Source organism: Pongo abelii, chromosome 1, assembly GCF_028885655.2.
Source record: "Pongo abelii isolate AG06213 chromosome 1, NHGRI_mPonAbe1-v2.0_pri, whole genome shotgun sequence".
Lineage (NCBI taxonomy): Eukaryota > Metazoa > Chordata > Mammalia > Primates > Hominidae > Pongo > Pongo abelii.
This window is the reverse complement of record NC_071985.2, coordinates 23310224-23335051: the sequence shown is the minus strand read 5'-3', so window position 1 is coordinate 23335051 and position 24828 is coordinate 23310224. Positions and strand designations below refer to the sequence as shown.

General features: G+C 39.9%; 1 protein-coding gene across 8 annotated transcripts in view; it reads right to left on the bottom strand.

Moving 5' to 3' along the window:
- The window catches only part of LIN9 (lin-9 DREAM MuvB core complex component), an 82207-nt gene that overhangs the window by 47357 nt on the left and 10022 nt on the right, over positions 1–24828 (bottom strand). For 4 of the 8 annotated variants that reach the window (XM_024237958.2, XM_024237961.2, XM_054519332.2 and 1 more), the window contains exons 3-7: positions 22996–23090; positions 21074–21178; positions 11813–11946; positions 10488–10613; positions 1943–2100 (exon numbers count right to left, since the gene is read on the bottom strand). In XM_024237958.2, the coding sequence (XP_024093726.1) occupies positions 1943–2100; positions 10488–10613; positions 11813–11946; positions 21074–21178; positions 22996–23090 (618 nt within the window). Of the gene's footprint in view, positions 1–1942; positions 2101–10487; positions 10614–11812; positions 11947–21073; positions 21179–22995; positions 23091–24016; positions 24156–24828 lie in introns of those variants that run through there. The other 4 variants (XM_024237965.2, XM_063716379.1, XM_054519336.1 and 1 more) reach the window with 2 other exon arrangements.

Sequence of the window (24828 nt, the reverse complement as noted above, 5' to 3'; positions counted from 1 at the left end):
CAAAAATTAGCCAGGCGTGGTGGCGGGTGCTGGTAATCCCCGCTACTCAGGAAGCTGAGGCAGGAGAATTGCTTGAACCCTGGAGGTGAAGGTTGTAGTGAGCCGAGATCACACCACTGCACTCCAGCCTGGGCAACAGAGCAAGACTTTGTCTCAAAAAACAAAAACAAAAATAAAAAACACAACACACAAAACAGCTCTAGTAGTTTTCTCACATTTTGCTATAGCCTGTCTAACCTATTCTCCACTGTAACAAGAGTACTTATATAAAAACACTACCTAAGATTTTCAGTCTTGTCAAATAATATCACCAGTTCTTAAAATTCTAAAACAATGAATTTCTAAGGATTTCCTAATGAGTCTGAGAGTCACTCTTCATGTCAGCATTTCTCTGGCATAAATCAGTATGTCAGCATTAGTACTTATACTAGACTTTATTGCCGTAGTTATTTATATGGAGTTTTTACAACTAAACATTTTTCAAATACGCTGTCTACCCATCTCATCCCATTTCCATCTCTACTTCCAGACTAGTTTTGTTAAGACAGAGATCATATCATCTATAATCTGTTGATTACACAGTGAGTTGTCAATATACACTCATTTATTACCAAATCTAGTCTCTCCTAGATAAACTGTGCTTGCATTTCATATGCATGATCCAGTCTCTTCTCTATTTTCTACCTTTCCTCTTAATCATTTTTACAATATAATGGAAACAAGTACCACTTCTAGAGCCAGGAAAAATGATATAAATATGTAACTCCAGGTTCCCTTCCCTCCAAAAACTATTCTCGAATTACTCCAACCATTTTTCAATGGTTGAAGTACAATTACAATTACTCAGTACAATTACTATTCTATCCACCTAACACCTTATTTCTTGTATTACATATATTGTAATTTGCCTTCACCAAGTAATTAAGGATTAACTTAAACCTGAGATTTTGCACTTTCTCTCCCTGAGTACACAGAATCACATCTATAAAATGGACAAAATTTACACCCCTATAAAATGTTAAGCAGACTAGTGAATAATTTAGTTTTATTCAATCATTAGAAATGGACTATTTCTAGACCCAAAGTCCACGAGAACAATGGTATTTGTGAACTAACCAGACAAGGCTAGTTAGGAAAGGAAAACAAATAATGTAGAAGGAAAATATAGAATAATTTAAAATAAAAAAAATTTACGGCCAGTTGTGGTGATTCATGCCTGTAATCCCGCACTTTGGGAGACTGAGGCAGGAGGATTGCTTGAGCCCGGGAGGTCGAGGCCACAGTGAGCTGAGCCAAGATCCAGCCTAGGTGCACTCCAGCCTAGGTGACAGAGGGAGACTCAGTCTCAAAAAGAAAAAAAAAATAAAAAACTTTAAAATAATACATAGCTATACTTACTCCAATAGATTATTAAATTTCATCTTTGTGGCAGTTGGCTTTAGTTTATGTTGTAGTAGATGTTACTTTGAACCAATACACTTTTTCCCAATTACTTTAAAAAATCGATTTCATGCATGAAGAAAGAGTAACTTCTATAGTAAACTGCACAGAGCTATAGTTTAAGCTTTCTAAATTTAAAAGTCATTTCTCGAATAGAGATTATCCGGGTTATTTACACCATCAGAATTTTGTCCCATACGGGTTATTTACACCATCAGAATTTTGTCCCATGTGTACGTGTAAACACATTCTAGTGAAAAATCAAAGTAACTAAGGAAAAAAAAGATCAAGTGATGTGCACTACAGAACCCCTACTCCATCCCTGAGCATCAACCAGGCACAGAGAGAGTTGAGGGATAGGGATAGGGTGAGGGTTAACGATGTCTATTGTAAATATTTCTTGGTAATTAAAAATGAAATAAAATAAGAACCAAAGAAACAAAAAAGATTACCTTGATTAAAAATTACAAGTCAAAAGAGTAATTAACTTGTTTTCACTTACCTGTAACTTTCGTTCCAATAACCAGAGGCAAAGGAATTTCATCTGGGAGATCTTTGAACTGTGAAACATCTGCAACTTTCCTTTGTTGTAAGAGCCTTATTTTCTGCCGTTTCTGTTTTAATGCTGATCTCTCTTCCTCAAAAAATGCAGAAGAACATCTAGGATAAATTATAAAAAACATACAAATGATAACTACCCCATATAAAAACTTAAAATCTTTTTTTTTTCTTTTTTTGAGATAGAGTCTGGCTCTGTCACCCAGGCTGGAGTGCAGTGGCACAATCTTGGCTCACTGCAACCTCTATCTCCAGCTCAAGCGATTCTGGGCTCCACCTCCTGGACTCAAGTGCTGAGATTAAAAACTTAAAATCAGCCGGACGCGGTGGCTCACACCTGTTATCCCAGCACTCTGGGAGGCCGAGGCGGGCAGATCAATTGAGGTCAGGAGTTTGAGACCAGCCTGGCCAACATAGCGAAACCCCCTCTCTACTAAAAGTACAAAAATTAGCCGGGCGTGGTGGCAGGCGCCTGTAATCCCAGCTACTCAGGGGGCTGAGGCAGGAGAATTGCTTGAATCCGGGAGGCGGAGGTTGCAGTGAGCCGCGATTGCGCCACTGCACTCCAGCCTGGGCGACAAGAGTGAGACTCCATCTCAAAAAAAACAAAAACAAAAACAAAAACAAAAAAAACCTTAAAATCTATCCATCTCACCACTCCTTTTTTTTTTCTCATTAAGTACACCGTATTCAAAAATAGGTTCTTAGATTGTTTCTGGCTGGGCGTGGTGGCTCATGCCTGTAATCCTAGCAGTATGGGAGGCCAAGGCGGGTGGATCACCTGAGGTCAGGAGTTCAAGACTAACCTGGCCAACATGGCAAAACCCTGTCTCTACTAAAAATGCAAAAATTAGACAGGCATGGTGGCAGGCACCTATAATCCCAGCTACTCAGGAGGCTGAGGCAGGGGAATCGCTTGAACCCAGAGGGCAGAGGCTACAGTGAGCCAAGATTGAGCCACTTCACTCCAGCCTGGGTGACAGAGTGAAACTCCGTCTCAAAAAAAAAAAAAAAAAAAGAAAAGAAAGGCCGGGCGCAGTGGCTCACGCCTGTAATCCCAGCACTTTGAGAGGCCGAGGCGGGTAGATATTGAGGTCAGGAGATCCAGACCATCCTGGCTAACACGGTGAAACCCCGTCTCTACTAAAAAACAAAAAACAAAAAACAAAACAAACAAACAAAAAACAAAAAATTAGCCGGGCATGGCGGCAGGCGCCTGTAGTCCCAGGTACTCGGGAGGCTGAGGTAGGAGACTGGCGTGAACCCGGGAGGTGGAGCTGGCAGTGAGCCGAGATCATGCCACTGCACTCCAGCCTGGGCAACAGAGTGAGACTCCGTCTCGGGCCGGGGGGGAGTTGTTTCTTTTTGGCCAAGCATGGTGGCTCATGTTTTAATCCTGGCACTTTGTAGTCCGAGGTGGAAGAATTGCTTGAGCTCAGGAGTTTGAGACCAGCCTGGGCAACATAGTGAGACTTTGTTTCTGCTAAAAATAAAAAAATTAGCTAGGCATAATGGTGTGCATCCAGCTACCTGGGAGGCTGAGGCCAGAGGATCATTTGAGCCCAGGAAGTTGAGGCTGCAATGAGCTAAGCTGTGATTGTACCACTGCACTCCAGCCTGCACAACAGAGGGAGACTGTTCCCCCCCTCAAAAAAAAAAAAAAAAGAAAAAAAAAGAGCTGGGCACAGTGGCTCATACTTGTAATCTCAGCACTTTGGAGGCTGAGGTGGATGGATTGCCTGAGCTCAGGAGTTTGAGACCACCCTGGGCAACATGGTGAAACCCCATTTCTGCCAAAAATACAAAAAAAAAAAAGCTGGGTGTGGTGGAATAAGCCTGTAGTCCCAGCTACTCGGGAGGCTGAAGTGGGAGGATTGTTTGAGCCTGGGGGACAGAAGTTGTAGTGAGCCGAGATGGCACCACTCCAGCCTGGGCAACAAAGCAAGACCCAGTCTCAAAAAAAAGAAAGAAAAAGGAACTGTTTCTTTTCACAGTAAACTACCTTTCAATTTTTAAAAAACAGGACCTTGCAAGTTATAGATTTTGCAGGTTATTCCTTCCTACAAAGCAAAATAATTTTTTCACCATCCTTTGACGAAATTGTGCCTGGAATATAGATCTCATAGGGACCAAGTTCAATTTCAATATTCTACCCAAAAGAACATGACATTTTCTCTGTGACCCAGTAAACACACCAATATAGCAGTTAAAGATGAGACTTCCTACTATGTAAACTTTTAATCATACTTTCTGCCTTAAAAGTATAAATGCTGAATTCCCTCTTATTTCTAGAGCCTATCTTCCTTCCGTTTTCAAATCCTAGGATGAAACAAAGTATTTAAACATCACTTTCATGCCATGTTATGGCTTTCACTTTCAAAGGTACATTATGAGCTCTATTGTCATTTAAGTTGTCTCAAAAACTAAATAAAAACAATGAGAAAAAAGGATATAAAGACCAGCAATGTATAAAGTGAATTGTTGTAAGCAATGATGAATAAGGACTGGAAATACACAGAAAGATCTTAGCTGATAATAATAATTTTTTGTATGATTTCTGAACTTGTTGAATATTGATTCAAGCAGTATATATGGGAAGAATATGAGAAGATAAAGCAAAGGATAATGAGTTACTAGTAAGCTAAGTAGTATCATAAAAACAGACTTGTGGCCAGGCACGGTGGCTCACACCTGTAATCCCAGCACTTTGGGAGGCCGAGGTGGGCGGATCATGAGGTCAGGAGATTGAGACCATCCTGGCCAATATGGTGAAACCCATCTCTACCAAAAACACAAAAATTAGCTAGGCGTGGCGGTGTGTGCCTGTAATCCCAGCTACTTGGGAGGCTGAGGCAGGAGAATCGCTTGAACCTGGGAGACGGAGATTGCAGTGAGCCGAAATCACGCCACTGTACTCCAGCATGGCAACAGAGCGAGACTCCGTCTCAAAAACAAACACATAAACCAAAAAACCAGACTTGCTTCTGGTGTAAACAACATCTTTTAGAAATCTTCCTGGTATATAACCATTATGGAAATTAGTATGGAGGTTCCTCAAAAAACTAAAAATCCAGCAATCCCATGGTTAGGTGTATATTGAAAAAAAGGAAATCAGTATATCAAAGAGACATCTGTACTCCCATGTTTATTGTAGCACTATTTACAATAGCCAAGATATGGAATCACCCTAAGCGTCCATCAACAGATGAATGGAATTTTAAAATATGGTATATATGCACAATGGAATCTTATTCAGCCACAAAATATAATGAAATCCTGTCATTTGCAGCAACATAGATGATACTGGAAGTCATTATGCTAAGTGTAATAAGCCAGGCACAGAAAAACAAGTATCAGATGTTCTCATTCATACATGGAAACTAAAAATGTGGATCTCATGGAGGTAGAAATTATTAATAGAACGGTGGTTACCAGAGGCTGGGAAGGGAAAAGGGAGGGGAGGATGAAGAGAAGTTAGCTAAGGGGTACAAAAATACAGGGAGATAGAAGGAATAAGTTCCAGTATTTGACAGTATAGTAGGAAAATTATAGTTAACAATTTATTGACTATTTCTTTTTTTGTTTTTTTCTTTTACTTTGTTTTTTATTGACTATTTCCACATAGTTAGAGGAGAAAAATTATAATGTTCCCAACACAAAGAAAAATGTTTGAGGTAATGGATATCCCAATTACCCTGATTTGATCATTACACACTATATACATCTACTCCCAAAATATGTACAACTATTATATATCAATTTACAAAATATACCAAAAAAAGTCTTCTTGACATAAGAACCCAGGACCCATACTATTTCCCTATAGTTGACAATTTTTTTTCTTTTACTTTTTTTTTTTTTTTTTGAGATGGAGTCTCGCTCTGTCGCCCAGGCTGGAGTGCAGTGGTGTGATCTCGATTCACTGCAACCTCCACTACCCAGGCTCAAGCAATTCTCCTGCCTCAGCCCCCTGAGTAGCTACAGGTATGCGCCACCACGCCCGGCTAATTTTTGTGTTTTTAGTAGAGATGGGGTTTCACCATATTGGCCAGGCTGCTCTCAAACTCCTGACCTCATGATTCACCTGCCCTGGCCTCCCAAAGTGCTGGGATTATAGGTGTTAGCCACAGGCGCCCAGCCATTATACTTTTCTTACAGATCCTTTGTTGACACCTTAGACATATACAATCAAAAAAATGCATATGTTCCTCTATTTTTCTCAAATAGCTACAATATGCACTGTTGTATATTTTGATTTCTTTTCTTGACACAGCATAGCAATCATTTCCATATTAGTACATAGAAACCATCTTCTGTTTTTGTTTTATGTTAAATGGTTTCAGGGTTTTCTATTATATGGAGTGCCATACTATAATCATTCCCCCATTTATGGACTTTTAGGCTGTTGCCAATCTTTTGCTACTACAAACAATACTGCAATAAATACCTTTGTACATGTAATTTCATCTGTGTACAAGTAGCTCTGTGTTGTACATTCTTAAAAGTGCTACATCAAGGGAATGGAAATTTGTAAATTTTATAGATATTACCAAATTGTCCTCCACAGAGATTATATAAAATTAGTCTCTCACCAGTAATACGTATGAGTGACTAACTATGCCATTACTAACCTAACACATTAAAACCTTTATGAACTCTGCCCATCTGATAGTTAAAAGCAGTATCTCGGCCGGGCACGGTGGCTCACGCCTGTGATCCCAGCACTTTGGGAGGCCGAGGAGGGCAGATCACCTGAGGTCAGGAGTTCAAGACCAGCCTGGCCAACAGGGTGAAACCCCGTCTCTACTAAAAGTACAAAAATTAGCCAGGCGTGGTGGCAGGCGCCTGTAATCCCAGCTACTCAGGAGCCTGAGGCAGGAGAATCACTTGAACCTGGGAGGCAGAGGTTGCAGTGAGCCAAGATTGTGCCACTGCACTCCAGCCTGGGCAACAGAGTGAGACTCTGTCTCAAAAAAAAAAAAAACCCCAAAAAAACTGTATCTCAGCATACTTTGATTTTGCATTTCCCATTATGAGTAAAATGGAATTTTTTTCATGTTTACAAGAGCCATTTCTTTTTCCTTTCCTATCAATTATCTGTTGTTGTTCTTGCTTTTAAACAGACAGGGTCTCCCTTTGTTGCCCAGGCTGGAGTGCAATGGGGCAATCACAGCTCACTGCAGTCTCAAAGTCCTGGGTTCAAGTGATCATCCCACCTTGGCCTAGTGAGTAGCTAGGATCACAGTCATGTATCACCCAACTGGCTAAGTTTATTTTATTTACTTATTTTTGAGGCAGGGTCTTGTTCTGTTGCCCAGGCTTGAGTGCAGTGGCGTGATCATGGCTCACTGCAGCCTCAACATCCAGAGCTCAAGCGATATTCCCACCTCAGCCTCCTGAGTAGCTGGGACTACACGTGGATGCCACCATGCCTGGGTAATTTTTGATTTTTTTTTTTTTTTTTTTTTTTTGGTGGAGATGGGGTCTCACCATGGTGCCCAGGCTGGTCTTGAGTTCCTGAGCTCAAGCGATCCTCCTGCCTCAGCCTCCCAAAGTGCTGGGATTACAGGTGTGAGCCACCACACCCAGCCTGAATCATCTATTTATAATCATTTTTATTATGCGTTACCTGACATTTTCTTATTGATAGTTCTTTATATAGTAGGGAATTAGCTTTCTGTAATAAGATGTGATGGATATTTCTGTACTATCTTTCAACTCTGTTTACGGGCTTTTGTTTTTGGCCATGTAAAATGTTCTTATTTTTGTATAGTCAAATTTATTAATGTTTTCTTTTATGGCTCCTAGGTTTGAAGCCTGCTTTTCCAGGCCAGGCATGGTAGCTCATACCCATAATCCCAGCCCTCTGGGAGGCCAGGGCAGGCGGATTGCCTGAGGTCAGATGTTTGAGACCAGCCTGACCAACATGGCGAAACCCCGTCTCTACTAAAAATACAAAAGTTACCCAGGCATGGTGGCGGGTGCCTGTAGTCCCAGCTACTCTACTCAGGAGGCTGAGGTAGGAGCTTAGGAGGCAGAGGTTGCAGTGAGCCGAGATTGCACAACCATATGCCAGCCTGGGTGACAGAGCAAGACTCCCATCTCGAAAAAAAAAAAGAGAGAGAAAGGCCTTTTCCAGTTCAAGATTAAGTAAAACTCTCCTATGTTTTCCTCTTGTGGTTTTACTCTTTCATTTAAAAAAAATTTAAATCTTCAATCCTTTTCAAATATTTCCTAGTTGTAAGGCATGAGAACAACTTGTTTTTTTCTATAGACTAATAAACAGTAGTCTCGGTTTCCATTAAACAAACAATCCATCCTCTTCTTCACCATGTACTTGAGAGTCAACCATTGCAACTATTATACTAAACTCCCATAGACATCTGTGACTGTATCTGGATTTTTTCTTTTTCATTCATTTTTCTATTTATGCACCACTACCACTCTGCTTTAATTATGATCACTTTATAATCTATTTTAAAGTGCTCTTTAAAGTGCAGTCTCTCTTCATTACTTTGCTTTTTCAGAATTTTCCTGCTTGATTTCTCCCCTCTTAAATGTGAATTTTAGAATTAACTCATCTAATTAAAAAAAGAGGCCAGGTGTAGTGGCTCACACCTGTAATCCTAGCACTTTGGGAGGCTGAGGCGGGTGGATCACCTGAGGTCAGGAGTTCAAAACCAGCCTGGCCAACATGGCAAAACCTTGTCTCTACTAAAAATACAAAAATTAGCTGGGCGTGGTGGCGAGCACCTATAATCCCAGCTACCCAGGAGGCTGAGGCAGGAGAATCACTTGAACCCAGAAAGCGGAGGCTGCAGTGAGCCGAGATCACGCCACTGCACTCCAGCCTGGGTGACAGAACAAGACTGTCTCAACAACAACAACAAAAAAGGCCTGTTAATATTTTTATTGGGACTGATTTTAACTTATAGACTAATTTAGGATGTTGAGTCTTCTTTTCCAAGATCCTGTATGTCTTAACATTTCTTCATATGTATCTTGCATATTTCCTCTTAAGTTCCTTCCTGGTAGTTATCTTTCTTTGTTTCTTCCTTTTTATCTTCCAACTGGATGGAGTTTCACCAATTGATTTTTGAAATTAAGATATTTTAAGGTTTATTGTATCAATAATTTGTATTATACCTGGACTTCCTCAAAGAAAGAAAAACTACACATTTTATTGAAAAAATACTTCAACTATTAATTAACCTTGATGAATTAAAGGACTATAAGATTAAATAATGTTATGGTAAGAGAACAGAAGATAAATTAATGAGAAATATGACACTCAAACTACAGAATTATGACAAAACAGTAAACAGTGACCAATATCCCACTCTGATGGACAATAATTAGAAATAGTGTAACTCAATTTGCTCAAACACGCAAAATGATAGCAAAAAGTCACCAAATGGCTACTGTAATTACCAAAGGCCATAAATTATGAGTATGAAACACACTAACATACCAAATTTTAATTTTGTTATTATAAGAAATATTAAAAACATCATCATCAAGGTCATCTTTTAATACAAAAAAATTGGCAGTTTAATTAAAAGTTCTCTCTGTATTTCATCATCATCTAAAGAAATCATTAAATCTAAATTCCATTGCTATTTGTCCAAATCACTTTATATTTACAGACCTTCCTTGAACTTTCCCACCATTTAATGAAAAAGTCTTGCACATACTTTTTACCAGGCAGATAGACATAATGTGAGAACTAATGATCTAATTCTTCTTCTAATATATTTCCAATTTTCACTCAAAAGTAATATAAGGTTTTCCAATGTGTTACCAGGATAACACTGGAAAAGAAAAAATCATTTCACATGAAGAGCAATTCTCAGGGAGTAACATATTAGATAGATTAATTTGTTTTCTACTTTTATATAAAGTAAAATAGGCACTTCTGGGAAGGCTCCTGAGATTATAAAGGATTTCACAAAAGATAACAAAAATGTACACAGAACTTTACAGCATCCTTAAATACTTTTTAGGACATTCTTAAATATTTTTTGGAACACAGAGGGACACAGATAATGTAAAACTAAAAAATTATGTTGAAAATCTGTGATCCTAACAAAAATGAAATTGTGCATTTAAGTATAAGATGCATACGTATAAACAGCACCTACATTAAAGTTGGTTAACAGGATATATTTAACATATAATCAATTATTCTGAAAAGTTATGTTTTGGTACTAGTCATTTTAAAGATTAAAAAAATCAGCGTAGTAATGATACTAACAACTATTATTTATTGATTTTATTTTTTAATTCTTTTTTAGAGGAACGGTCTCACTGTGTTGCCCAGGCTAGAGTGCAGTGACTATTCACAGGTGTAATCACAGCATACTACAGCCCTGAACCCCTGGCCTTAAGCAAATACCCCATCTTAGCTTTCCAAGTAACTGGGATTATAAGTACATGCACTGCTCTTGGCTTGATTTTATTTTAAACAAAAACAAAAACATTATTTTTACCTCCGTGGTTTTCCCATAAGCCGGCGAATTTTTCCCCATTCTACTCTTGTTAACTTTCTTGTTTTCAAATTAGGAAAAGATTCCTTTAGACATACACAGAAGTCATTATCACCTTCAAAAAGCGGTCTGTAAAACAGAAATAGTATTTTAATGGTTACATACAATGTGTTACTTTCTTAAAACACATAAAATCACAAAATGCTAAACTTTCACTTCTACCCCATATATATATGGCACAAATTCAAAGGGCTAAAACTAAATCCTTGGCATTTGTGAAACATCTAATGTCGTGTAAAAGTTGCTCAGGAAATATTACTTGTGTTGTGATTCCAAGAGACACTGATTTTTGTTCAATCTCTTATACAGGTATATCCTTTGGGAGGCTATCCTGGCCCTGGCCTTATATCAGGTGAAGATAAACCAAGTTAGCTACAAAGTATCTTTGTCCCAAAGGAATACCATCACCAAGGAGTCCTCTTTGGAATTAAACCAGTCTTGGGACACTGGAGGACTCCAGAGGGTCAGATTAGCTTGGGGGATCCCAGAAGAACTCAGATCACACTGAGACACCCTGAAAACTCTCTTAAGCCTACAGACAAAAAGAAAACAATTCTATTCATGAGTCTGGGAAACCAGGAACCAGTCTTGGCAATGATACATAAATGCCTTGGGCTCAAATATGAACATTCATGAGATTCACAAGCTCCAGAGTAGGCAAATGGTATAGAAAACAGAGAAGGGAAGTAAATATAAATATCCAGCAGAGCAAGCAGCAATGACTGGCATATGAGGAAGGATTATAAATAAGAACTTTTCCTCAGTAAATTCCATTGTTGAATAATTGTATTTTAGCCAAATCTCATACTACGTCATACTTAAGCCTATGTGTATACCTAGCATGCTTAAGTACCATATCCAAACTAGAAAGACTACCCTCCTAAAAATCTTAAGCCATTTTTACCATTAGTAATGGTTTCTCTATGATTATACCAGCACTTAACATCTCAATTATAAAATGAATCTCATTCACTGCAAATAATGGTGTTTTAAGGTATCTCTACTCCATAAGTCTTTAAGAATTATAACACAGAAATTATACTCTAATCAATTCTTCACAAAAATGTACAGTTTTCTTCCCCAAAAAAGATAACAGGGAAGAAAACTATGACAAATAGAATAGATCCAACTGGAATGTGGAATAGAAAAATGAACTCAGGGAAAAATAAGATCAAAGTAGACCCATAGAAAATGTTGTAGCTTAAAACCTTCAAAAAACTTAAATTTCTGATTCAAGTAATATTCATAATATAAGCCATGATACATACTTATCTATATTTGAATAGAACCACTCGTATATACACCATTTATGTGCTTTAGGAAGCTTGAGCAGATTACGTAATCGAAAACCAATCTTCTGTGAAGCTTTCTTATCTGGTGTTGACATTGTTGCTGTAAATTTCTATACAATTAAAAAAAAAGAGATTAATTTATGGCTCCATTAAGTAAAAATGAACATTTATAACCCTGAATAAATTTGCAAAAGGTAAATTATGTTTAAGTACTCAAAAAGATTCACCGATATTCAACATGGAATTTTGTTGCTGTTTTAAACACTCTTATTTTTGATTATTGCTTTTTTTTTTTTTTTTTTTGACAGTCTTGCTCTGTTGCTCAGGCTGGAATGCAGTGGCACAATCTCAGCTCACTGCAAACTCTGCCTCCTGGGTTCAAGCTATTCTCCTGCCTCAGCCTCCCAAGGAGCTGGGACTACAGGTGCACGCCACCACACCCAGCTAATTTTTGTATTTTTAGTAGAGATGGGGTTTCACCATGTTGGCCAGGCTGGTCTCGAACTCCTGACCTCAGGTAATCCGCCTGCCTCAGCCTCCCAAAGTGCTGGGATTACAGGTGTGAGCCACAGCACCCAGCTTAGATGGATACTTTTTAACCTAATAAAACATTTCTCCCCACTCCAACCCAAAAACCAGTATCGTAATATTAAAAGACGATGAGAACGACAAATATTTCAACTACCACCACTAACCTAGTATGACAAAGATTTCAACTACCACCGCTATTTCACAAAACTGTTTTGAAGGAGTTGGCCAATCAGGTAAGAAGAATAAAATTTAGAAAGAAGATAAAACTACCATTTCCTTGTAGGTGAAAACTCAAGAAAATCAACTGTAACAATTAAAAACAGTAAGAAAATTTAATGAACTGGGTAAACACAAAGTTGATATACAAAGACCACGATTCAAAAAAATCACTGTATGTAAATAATAACTGGACAGGCCATAAGAATTTATATCCTGTTTATAACAGCGAAAAAATGGACGTAAACAAAAAAATATTAAATACGTAGGAATATACTTAAGAAACATGCAAGACTGATATGGAAAAAATGTTTAAGTCTACTGTGGAATACTAAGAACTAAGTGGAACTACAATCAGTTCTTAGGTAGTCTCAATGTTACCTATATATATCATTTCCCATAAATTAATTTATAACATTAGTCCTATCCCAGTCAAAATGCCAATAGAATTTTTTTTTCCTAGTCAAGTTGATTCTAAAGTCTACATGGAAAAATAAATGCACAAAAATATTTAGGAAAAAATCGTAGGCTGGGCGCAGTGGCTCACGCCTGTAATCCCAGCACTTTGGGAGACCGAGACGGGCGGATCACAAGGTCAGGAGTTCCAGACAGCCTGGCCAATACAGTGAAACCCCATCTCTACTAAAAATACAAAAATTAGCCAGGTGTGGTGGCTGTGCCTGTAGTCCCAGCTACTCGGGAGGCTGAGGCAGAAGAATAGCTTGAACCTGGGAGGCGGAGGTTGCAGTGAGCAGAGATCGCACTACTGCACTCCAGCCTGGGCGATAGAGTGAGACTCCGTGTCAAAAAAAAAAAGAAAAGGAAAAAAATCTTAAAAAAAGAATATGTGATAATATCTTGCCAGGCATTAAAACACAGTATAAAGTCATGTTAAACCGATTTTGTGTGTGTGTGTGTGTGTGTTTTGGTTTTGTTTGTTCTTTTGAGACAGGGTCTCTCTGTCACTTAGGCTGAAGTGCAGTGGTGCAAACATTGCTCACTACAGCCTTGACCTCCTGGGCTCAAGCCATCCTCCCACCTGAACCTCCCAAGTAGCTGGGACCGCAGGCATGTGCCATCACACTGGGCTAATTCATGCATTTTTTGTGGAGACGGGCTCTCGCTATGTTACCAGGTTGGTCCCAAACTCCTGGGCTCAAGCGATCTTCCTGCCTCAGCCTCCCAAAGAGCTAGGATTACAGGTATGAGCTGCCATGCCCAGCCAAAATAATCTGATACTAGCACATATAGAGATATGCTAGACGTAGAGATAGAAAGCCTAGAAGTAATCCCAAATACTTATACGAATTTAGCTTTGATGAAGGCAGCATTTTAAATCAATGTTTAAAAAGATGGATTACCCAATAAATGTTACTAGGATAACTAAGTAGTCCTCCGGGGGGGAAAAAAAAAGCTAGGTTGCAATTTTACTTCATCCCTTACTGCAAAATAAATTCCAGATGTACTGAAGATTTAAACCAAAAAAATGAAATAAGAAATATGAGAGAATTCTAAAACGATAAATTTTAGTGTAGAAAAGGTGTTTCTGAGCATGACAAACTCAAGAAGTCATTAAAAGGTAAGAAAGTTACATTTGATCCTTAAAATATTTTAAAATCCCATATGTTAAAAAATACAGAAATAAAGTCAAAAGACAAACTATAAACTCTAAAAAAAATTACAGCCATTCTGCCCCATCTGGGATGTGAGGAGCGCCTCTGCCTGGCCGCCCCGTCTGGGAAGTGAGGAGCGCCTCTGCCCGGCCGCCCCATCTGGGAGGTGAGGAACGCCTCTGCCCGGCCGCCCCGTCTGGGAGGTGAGGAGCGCCTCTGCCCGGCTGCCACCCCGTCTCGGAGGAAGTGAGGAGCGCCTCTGCCCGGCCGCCCCGTCTGGGAGGTGAGGAGCGCCTCTGCCCGGCCGCCCCGTCTGGGAGGTGAGGAGCGCCTCTACCCGGCCGCCCATCGTCTGGGATGTGAGGAGCGCCTCTGCCCGGCCGCCCCGTCTGGGATGTGGGGAGCGCCTCTGCCCGGCTGCCCCGTCTGGGATGTGAGGAGTGCCTCTGCCCGGCCACCCTGTTTGGGAAGTGAGGAGCGCCTCTGGCGGCCACCCCGTCTGGGAGGTGAGGAGCGCCTCTGCCCGGCCGCCACCCCGTCTGGGAAGCGAGGAGCGCCTCTGCCCGGCCACCCTGTCTGGGAGGTGAGGAGCGCCTCTGCCCGGCCACCCTGTCTGGGAGGTGTACCCAACAGCTCCAAAGAGACAGCGACCATCGGGAGCGGGCCATGAGGACGATGGCGGTTTTGTTGAAGAGAAGAGGGGAAGTGTGGGGAAAGGAAGATCAGATTGTTGCTGTGTCTGTGTAGAAAGAGGTGGGCATAGGAGACTCCATTTTGTTCTGACTAGGAGAAATTCTTCTGCCTTGGGATGCTGTTGATCTATGGCCTTTCCCCCAGCCCCGTGCTCTCTGAAACATGTGCTGTGTCAACTCAGGGTTAAATGGATTAAGGGCGGTGCAAGATGTGCCTTGTTAAACAGATGCTTGAAGGCAGCATGCTCTTTAAGAGTCATTACCACTCCCTAATCTCAAGTACCCAGGGACACAAACACTGCAGAAGGCCGCAGGGACCTCTGCCTAGGAAAACCAGAGACCTTTGTTCATGTGTTTATCTGCTGACCTTCTCTCCACTATTATCCTATGACCCTCCCATATCCCCCTCTCCGAGAAACACCCAAGAATGATCAATAAATACTAAAAAAAAAAAAAAATCTTCAATAGGCATGAAAAAAATTACAGCCATTATAAACATCCAAAGGGCCAATATTTTTAATATATACAAAATTCTTATAAACTAGTAACAAAATGACCCACAATCCAATAGAAAAATGGGAAAAAGGCATAAACAGTTTACAGGAAAGGAAAGGAATCATTTTTAAACACATGAAAAGTGTCTCAACTTTGCTCTTATATAAAATGCCAACTAAAACAAGTGAGAGGCTATTTCTTTTTTTTGAGATGGAGTCTCGCTCTGTTGCCCAGGCTGAAGTGCAGTGGCACGATCTCGGCTCACTGCAAGCTCCACCTCCCAGGTTTATGCCATTCTCCTGTCTCAGCCTCCCAAGTAGCTGGGACTATAGGCGCCCGCCACCACGCCCGGCTAATTTTTTGTATTTTTCATAGAGACGGGGTTTCACCGTGTTAGCCAGAGTAGTCTTGATCTCCTGACCTCGTGATCCGCCTACCTCGGCCTCCCAAAGTGCTGGGATTACAGGCGTGAGCCACCGCGCCCAGCCGAGGCTATTTCTATATATCAGATTAGCAAAAATCTAGATGCTTGGTTCTGTACTGAGTTGGAGGCATTTGGAAAACAGGAACTCTAATATATATAAACCAGTACGATTTCTTTCCTTTTTTTAAAAAAAATTTTTAACACGGTGTCTTGCTCTGTCACCTAGGCTGCAGCGTACTGACACGATCGCAGCTCACTGCAGCCTTCGCCTCCCAGGTTCAACCTATTCTCGTGCCTCAGCCTCCCGAGTGGCTGGGACTACAGGCACGTGCCACCACACCTGGCTAATTTTTCTATTTTTAGTAGAGATGGGGTTTCCTCATGTTGGCCAGGCTGGTCTTCAACTCCTGACCTCAGGTGATCCGCCCACCTCGGCCTCCCAAAGTGCTGCTATTACAGGTGTGAGCCACTGTGCATGGTCCCAATTCAATTTATTCAGAGAGTATTTGGTACTGCTTTAAAAACTTTAAATGTACATATTCTACGATCCAGCAATTCCACATCTTAGGCATCTGTCCTAGAAAAAAACTTGCAAATTTATATAAACATGCTCAGGATGTTCACTGCAGCATTATTTGTCAAAGTAAAAATTTACAAACAATTTAAATGCTCCCAAATGGGAGAATTTATAAATAATGATATAAAATTGAATACTATTCAACAGTAAAAAGAAATGAAACACTGAATCCGATCTATCTATCTCAATCAGTCAACATGGCCAGATCTCAAAAAAAGACAGTGAAAAAATTACAGAATGACACATGGCACAATACCACGAAAATGATACTACAAATGTAATTTTTAGAATACATACATTTAGAAAAAGAAAAAATATATATACATTTAACAATATTATATATTTTCTATGAATACATTAAAAGTATATTTAAAAGGTCTCAAAAGGATAATCAAACTAATTATAGTGGCTACCACTGTATGAGGGAAGTACATATTGGGATGGTAAATTAGGGTCAAAATTTTAAAATTTTTATTATAAACTTTGTATTTTGGAAAAGTTGTATATTTACAGGCAAGTTGCAAAGATAGTACATATTCCCACATGCCCTTCACCTAGCTTTCCCTAACATTAATATCTTATAGTAACTTTGGTATATTTGTCAAAACTAGTGCAATACTATTAACTAAACTACAGGCTTTATTTGGATTTTACCAGTTTTTTCACTAACATCCTTTTTCTGTTCAGGATATCACACTGCATTTAGAAAAATAACTTTGTTTTTCTTTGTTTTCTCTCAGTGACCATTCTCAGGAGAAAAATTTAAATGTAGAAAGAAGAAAAAAGAAAAAATTTTGTAAGTGAGATGTTTAGCATAACTAACCAAATTACTATATAATATTCTTATCACAAAAAGTGTTATTTCTTTCTACTACATTATTGACCCAGATTTTTAAATAGGGTATATAGGGTATTAGCAGCTCATCGAATATAAAACTATATTAAGGACCCACCTGTTGGGTATGGGAAAACAGATTCAAATTGTTAGAGGGAATCTGTTATTGATTGATTGAGACAGGGTCTCACTCTGTCACCCAGGCTGGAGTGTAGTGGCGCAATTTCAGCTCACTGCACCTTCCACCTCCCAGATTCAAGTGATTCTCCTGTCTCAGCCTCCTGAGTAGCTGGGACTACAGGCGTGTGCACCACACCCAGCTAATTTTTGTATTTTTGGTAGAGACGGGGTTTCGCCATGTTGCCCAGGCTGGTCTGGAACTCCTGAGCTTAAGCCATCCACCTGCCTTAGCCTCCCAAAGTGCTACAGGCGGGCACCACTGCACCAGACCAGAAATATAAATTATTAAAACTGACAGGGTCTCTGTTCTATTGCCCAGGCTGGACTGCAGTGGTCTGATCATAGCTCACTACAGCCTCAGTCTCCTGGGCTGAAGTGATCCTCCTACTTTGGCCTCCCAAACAGCTGGTACCACAGGTGCCCACCACCATGCCTGGCTAATTTTTTAAGAAAATTTTTTTGTAGAGACAGGGTCTCACTCTGTTGCCCAAGCTGGTCTCAAACTCCTGAGCTCAAGCGATCCTCCCACCTTGGCCTCTCAAAATGAGCCATTGCTCAGCCAAACTGAATGCTTTAAATATATAATTTGTATATGTAAAGTCTATCTCAACAAAGCTGGTTTTTTTTTCTTTTTAAAGTAGGATGCTGGAGACAGGCTGCCTGACTGTTACTAGCCTTTACTTCCTAGCTCTGAATTCTTGGGCAAGATACTTATCTGTGTCTGTTTTCTCATCTACAAAATGGGAAATAATATAACAGTAACCTATCTCATAGGAGTTGTTGAAGATTAAATCAAAGTAATACCTATGAAGTGCTTAGAACAGGACTCAACACATAAGTAATTAGTAAAAGTTAGTTTTCATAATTTTTCAGCTCTGGGTGGTGTTCTTTAAATAAACATACAGACAAAATACAAGAGATTTAGAATATATGACTAAGGAGGGTAAGGGAACAAGCCATGTCAGGTAAATGAAGTTGGAAAGAACTAGCGATGCTACAACTAGTAAAGAGAAAACTCAGAGGATATAAAAACTTTTCACATATTTGAAGAAGTCTCATATCATGTTTATCCTACATTATATTTGTTCTGTATTGCTCAGAATTCTCTGTATTGCTAAAAAGGGCTCTGTAAAATAGTCCCAGAAGGAGTGATGTGCTCAGGAAGGAAGGCAGTGGATAGAGTTGCGACAGGACAGTGTCACAGTCATAAAGATCAGTTTTCTGTATGTTTGTGAACCATCTAGATTATCCTAGTAACATAGCTATTCCAAACTCTAGGTAACAAAATTGTTATTTAACTATTTCTTGTTCATTCAACCTTGTATACAACAGCTAACTTAGCCAAGAAATGCACACTGCATTTTAGTTTCAACAAGATCAAACTATTATTATTTTTAAATTTATTTCAGTTAATTTATTTTTTGAGACAGACTCTTGTTCTGTCACCCTTGCTGGAGTGTACAGCTGTGATCTCGGCTCACTGCAACCTCTGCCTCCCAGGTTCACGTAAGTAGCTGGGACTACAGGTGTGTGCCACCACGCCCAAGTAATTTTTGTATTTACTGTAGAGATCGCATTTTGCCATGTTGGCCAGACTCTTCTCAAACTCTTGACATCAAGTGATCTGCCTTACTTGGCCTCCCAAAGTGCTGGGATTACAAGATCAAATTATTAGATGCTTATGTGCACTTGTCCTTGATAACTTTTTTTTTTGAAGTTCAAGATACATTTTTGTTCATTCTACAGAACATGAACATATTTTCCTGTTTAAAATTATCATAAGTCATTTAAGAATTTTTATTGGTAGGGTAGATTGCTGGTCATGCTTTTAATTTATTTAATGCTAAATCCTTGGGTCAGGTGTGGTGGCTCACGCCTGTAATCCCAGCAGTTTAGGAGGCTGAGGTGAGTGGATCGCTTGAGGTCAGGAGTTTGAGACCAGCCTGGCCAACGTGGCAAAACCCTGTCTCTACTGAAAATACAAAAATTAGCCAGGTGTGGTGGTGCGTGCCTATAGTCCCAGCTACTTGGGAGGCTGAGGGACAAGAATCACTTCAGTATGGGAGGCAGAGATTGCAGTGAGCCAAGATCATGCCAATGCAGTCCAAAAAAAAAAAAAAAAAAAAACCTGGCTGGGTGCAGTGGCTCACGCCTGTAATCCCAGCACTTTGGGACGCCGAGGTGGGCAGATCACCTGCGGTCGGGAGTTCAAGATTGATCTGACTAACATGCAGAAACCCCGTCTCTACTAAAAATACAAAATTAGCCAGGCGTGGTGACGCATGCCTGTAATCCCAGCTACTCGGGAGGCTAAGGCAGGAGAATCACTTGAACCAAAGAGCTGGAGATTGCAGTAGGCTGAGATCACACCACTGCACTCCACCTGGGCAACAAGAGCAAAACTCTGTCTCAAAAAAAAAAAAAAAAAACCTAATGCTAAATTCTTGGTTGAGAATATCACCTCTACCATCCATTATACTAGAAAATCTTGTTTTATAAGGCTTTGGAAAATAATGAAAGAGAAATAGGGAATGATTATATCAGAAGTTATAAATTGAATAAGACAAATTACATTACCCTTAAAGTTAATATTTCCCTATCCAATTTTCATTCCTTTGATTTTTACATGTCTACTTTTTTTTTGAGAGAGTCTTGCTCTGTTGCCCAGGCTGGAGTGCGTGGCTGGTGTGATCTCGGCTCACTGCAACCTCAGTCTCATGGGTTCAAATGATTCTCATGCCTCAGCCTCTCAAGTAGCTCAGATTACAGGCGTGTGCCACCATGCTAGCTAGTTTTTTTGTATGTTTAGTAGAGACAGGGTTTCGCCACATTGGTCAGGCTGGTCTCGAACTCCTGGCCTCAAGTGATGCACTCACCTTGGCTTCCCAAAGTGCTGTGATTATAGTCATGAGCCACCGTGCCCAGCCCACTATGAGTTTTTAAATGCCAAAAATAAATAAGGAGACACGATTTCATGCTAAATATTTTCCTCTCAGCAGGGCGCAGTGGCTCATGACTGTAATCCCAGCACTTTGGGAGGCCGAGGCAGGCAGATCACTTGAGGTCAGGAGTTCAAGATCAGCCTGGCCAACATGGTGAAACCCTGTCTCTACTAAAATATAAAAATCAGCTGGGCGTGGTGGTGTGAGCCTGTAATCCCAGCTACTCGGGAGGCTGAGATAGGAGAATCACTTGAACCCAGGAGGCAAAGGCAGCAATAAGCCGAGATCACGCCACTGTACTCCAGCCTGGGTGACAGAGTGAGACTCCGTCTCAAAAAATATATATATATATATATAAAAACATATATATATGTTTTTTTTTCCTCTCTTGGATAAAGGAAGTCTTCAATGTACTTCTCTTGGTGATCAAGTAAAACATTTTTTCCCTCTTATTTCTGTGCAAACCTACAAATTGATTCCATGTTGCCAAATTCTTCCACTATCTCCATGCTTAAAAGTGTGCATTTGTAGGACTAATGACTGGCTTCCTATCCCGTTTTAAAGTTGATCAAAAAAATAACGTTTTCTAGGTAACTAAAACAGGACCAGAGTAGCGGTATGAATTTAAAGAAAAGAACTTGTTACTCAAAATGTAACAGAAATATAAACTTTATTAGGTTGAGCATTTGCTTACTTCCTTTCCAATGAAACAAAATTTTAGCACACACATACCTGTGGAACCATTGCAACCCTCTGGTTTCTTTTAGGTGACCTTGTATTTATTTGCCTATCATCTTCATCAGAAAAAAGTCGACTTCGTTTTGAATTTCTGAAAGGCTATGATAGAAATGTTTTCATTTAATGAAAAAGCTGAACCCTCCCATTTTTGTTCCAAAATACAATTCTATACTTGGAAAACTGAGCTAACTCTGGATTATCAGCAGTATGGAAGGATAAAGTATGGGCAACACAAAGCACACAAAGCCAAATATAAATAATCTCAATTTTGGAAAGCAGTAAGATGTATTTATGCAAGTTGCTTATGAATGAAATACCTAGCTGATGAATAAAGTAAAACTTGAACCCCAAGTCTCCTTAGTACACTGGCAGCCTTGAACAGTGATGATAGGAAAATAAGTTCCGGAAATTCCAGTTCAAATTATGTTGGTGCCTGGGTTAATACCAATTGGGTGTGTGACATGATATGTCTGCTGCATAGGGCTGGGCTGGGCCAAAGTTTCTAAATCATTCTAGAAGAGTAAGCCTAAATGTGTATACTATTATACTAGATCTGCTGTCAAAAATTGTTAATCGAATTTTCATTTGTAAATAAGAATACAAGATACACATGATAGATATCTGATAATTACCCATAGAACTAAAAAAATTGTTTAAGTACCAAAAGTACATCATACACTTAAGGGTCTGTAATAGGAAAGATTTTACAGTTCACCCTAGGTTCAGAGGTTTCATTAACAGAAAGAAAAAGAAATAATATCCCAATAAGACCTACAACCTTGTCAAAGCCTTCTCCCACCCCTCATGGCTATTTGGAAGAGAAACAGGTGCAGAGGGCTAACAACATATGGGCAACAACCACTCGGGTCTATGAACCCTTGAAATTAAACCCACTCTGGCTGGGCACAGTGGCTCATGCCTATAATCCCAGCACTTTGGAAGGCCGAGGCAGGAGGATCACTTGAGCCCAGGAACTGGAAACCAGCCTGGGCAACACAAGGAGACCCCATCTCTACAAAAGATTTTTTTTTAATTAGCTGGGCATGGTGGCACACACCTGTAGTCCCAGCTACTCGGGAGGCTGAGTGGGGAGGATCGCTTGAGCCTGGGAGTTCCTGACCAGCCTGGGCGACAGAGCGAGACCTCGTCTCAAAAAAAGAAAAACAAAAAGAAATTAAACCCACTCAGAGTCTTGATACTCTATAGCCCTGACAGGAATTCCATTCTACACTGCCTCCCTTCCCTGACCACAAGCAGAGAAGAGGAAGGGAATAAAGATGATGGAATTGACATAGTGAGGAAAGCCCCTCACATTCACTGTGGTCAGCTGCCCAGGCTACTGTGACTGCTGCTGTCTATCCCAACTCCAGGATTGTTTCATGACAGACCCTTAAAACCTCCTGGCTACCTGGCAGGGCAGGAGAGAAAGAGAGTTCCTAAAATTGTTAGTCATGTCAATTATATGCTCATTTCTACTTCCCACCTCTAAATGCACTTACCTTTGAGCTACACAATGATTTCTTTTTTTTTCTTTTTGTCTATACAAGATTTTAATACCTTACCACATATATATATTTTTGCAGGTACCAAAGCCATGTAAAATTTTTTGCGTACCTAATGAAAGTATAAGTTGTAGTTTTTTTGTTTTTCCTATTTAAAGAAACTATTACACAATTACTGAACAAATGCTTACTGATGACCAGATTATCACTGGGTACAGATTAATTTACCTAAATAAGATCAAATAGTGCTTAATGACACTTGAGGTTGGGAAAATTTGTAAATTCGTAATTTGTACAAATTTGTAAACTACAAATTCGTAAATTTTTTACTGTGCTGCAAGAATTTACACATGACAATAATACAGACAACTTAGCTAGAATTATTCTAAAATGTAAGAAAAACTTACTCCTTACCATTTCCACAGCAGGGCTTGTATTCCTGCCTTTCCAAACAGGTGTTTTCTGTAAAGAACTGTACTTTTCATTCCACGTGTTAGATAAGCTTCCTTCTGTAATAAATAATTAATACTAATAAAATTTTGGCTTAGTTCAACGGATTTTCTACCATGAATACTACCTTTTTCATAACAGTCATATATCTAAAATATTTACCAATATGGAAAAAATACACTGGCTATAATAATTTTAGGTTATTATAAATGAAAAAGCTCTTCTGTATTTTTCTGTCAGACTCTCTAAATAATTTGATAAAGCAATGCATCTTGAAAGTATTAAATGTCCATACTGAAACATGTGCTTCTTTTTCTTTGTTTTTGGATTTTTAATAATTTCTCCATTCCAACTTGCCAAGAACTATCTCATAACTTTTGGTACAATTCTGAAAGCAGGGGAATCAAAAATGGAAAAAGCCTTTTCTAACCTTGAATTTAGAGCACATTTCTTTTTTTACTTTTTCTTTGTGTGTGAGACAGAGTACTTGCTCCATCACCCAGGCTGGAGTGCAGTGGCACAATCTTGGCTCACTGCAACCTCTGCCTCCCGGGTTAAAGTGGTTCTCCTGCCTCAGCCTCCCCAGTAGTGGGATTACAGGTGTGTGCCACCACGCCTAGCTAATTTTTGTATTTTCAGTAGAGACAGGGTTTCTCCATGTTGGCCAGGCTGGTCTCAAACTCCTGACTTCAGGTGATCTACCTGACTCAGTGTCTCGAAGTGTTGAGATTATAGGCATGAGCCACCACGCCAGCCTGTATTTAGAGCACATTTCCAAATGTTTTCTGCTTTAATATGTGAATCACTTGATATATAAAAAGGAAATTAGGCCAGGTGCAATGGCTCATGCCTATAATTCCAGGACTTTGGGAGGCCGAGGCGGGTGGATCATTTGAGGCCATGAGTTCGAGACCAACCTGCCCAACGTGGTGAAACGCCACCTCTACAAAAAATACAAAAATTAGCCGGGCATGGTGGCACGCACCTGTAGTCCCAGCTATGCAGGAGGCTGAGGCAGAGAATCGCTGGAACCTGGGAGGCGAAGGTCGAAGCGAGCCAGGGTCGAAGTGAGCCAGGGTCGAAGTGAGCCAGGGTCGAAGCAAGCCGAGATAGCACTACTGCACTTCAGTCTGGACAATACGGTGAGTCTCTGTCCCCTCACAAAAAAAGAAGAAGTAAATCAGCGTGGTTATTTCTGTTTTCCTTAATTCAGAGAAATGTCTTCAGAGTTGTACACAACCAGAAAAAAATTCTATCGAATAGACATATTACGATTACACATATTATAATGATTAGACATACTGTGAAAATAAAGAGGGGTAAGTTTAATTTTTATAAAAAAGATGTTTATATAGAAGCATAGAAAACTGGGATGAATATACAAGCTGGTTATTTTTATTTTCTTCTAGTGGCTCATCAGCATTTTCTCATTTTTTCCATAAGAAATGTACATTACTTATACAAATGATTTATCAAGACGAATGAGTCCCGGGTGCAGTGGCTCACATCTGTAATCCCAGCACATTGGGAGGCCAAAGTGGGAGGATCACCTGAGGTCAGGAGTTCAAGACCAGCCTGGCCAACATGATGAAAACCCATCTCTATTAAAAATACAAAAATTAGCCAGGTGTGGTGACGCATGCCTGCAGTCCCAGCTACTCAGGAGGCTGAGGCACAAGAATCACTTGACCCAGGAGGCAGAGGTTGCAGTGAGCCAAGATATTGTGCCACTGCACTCCAGCCTGGGCGACAAAGCGAGACTCAGTCTCAAAAAAAAAAAAAAAAAAAAAGGGGAGA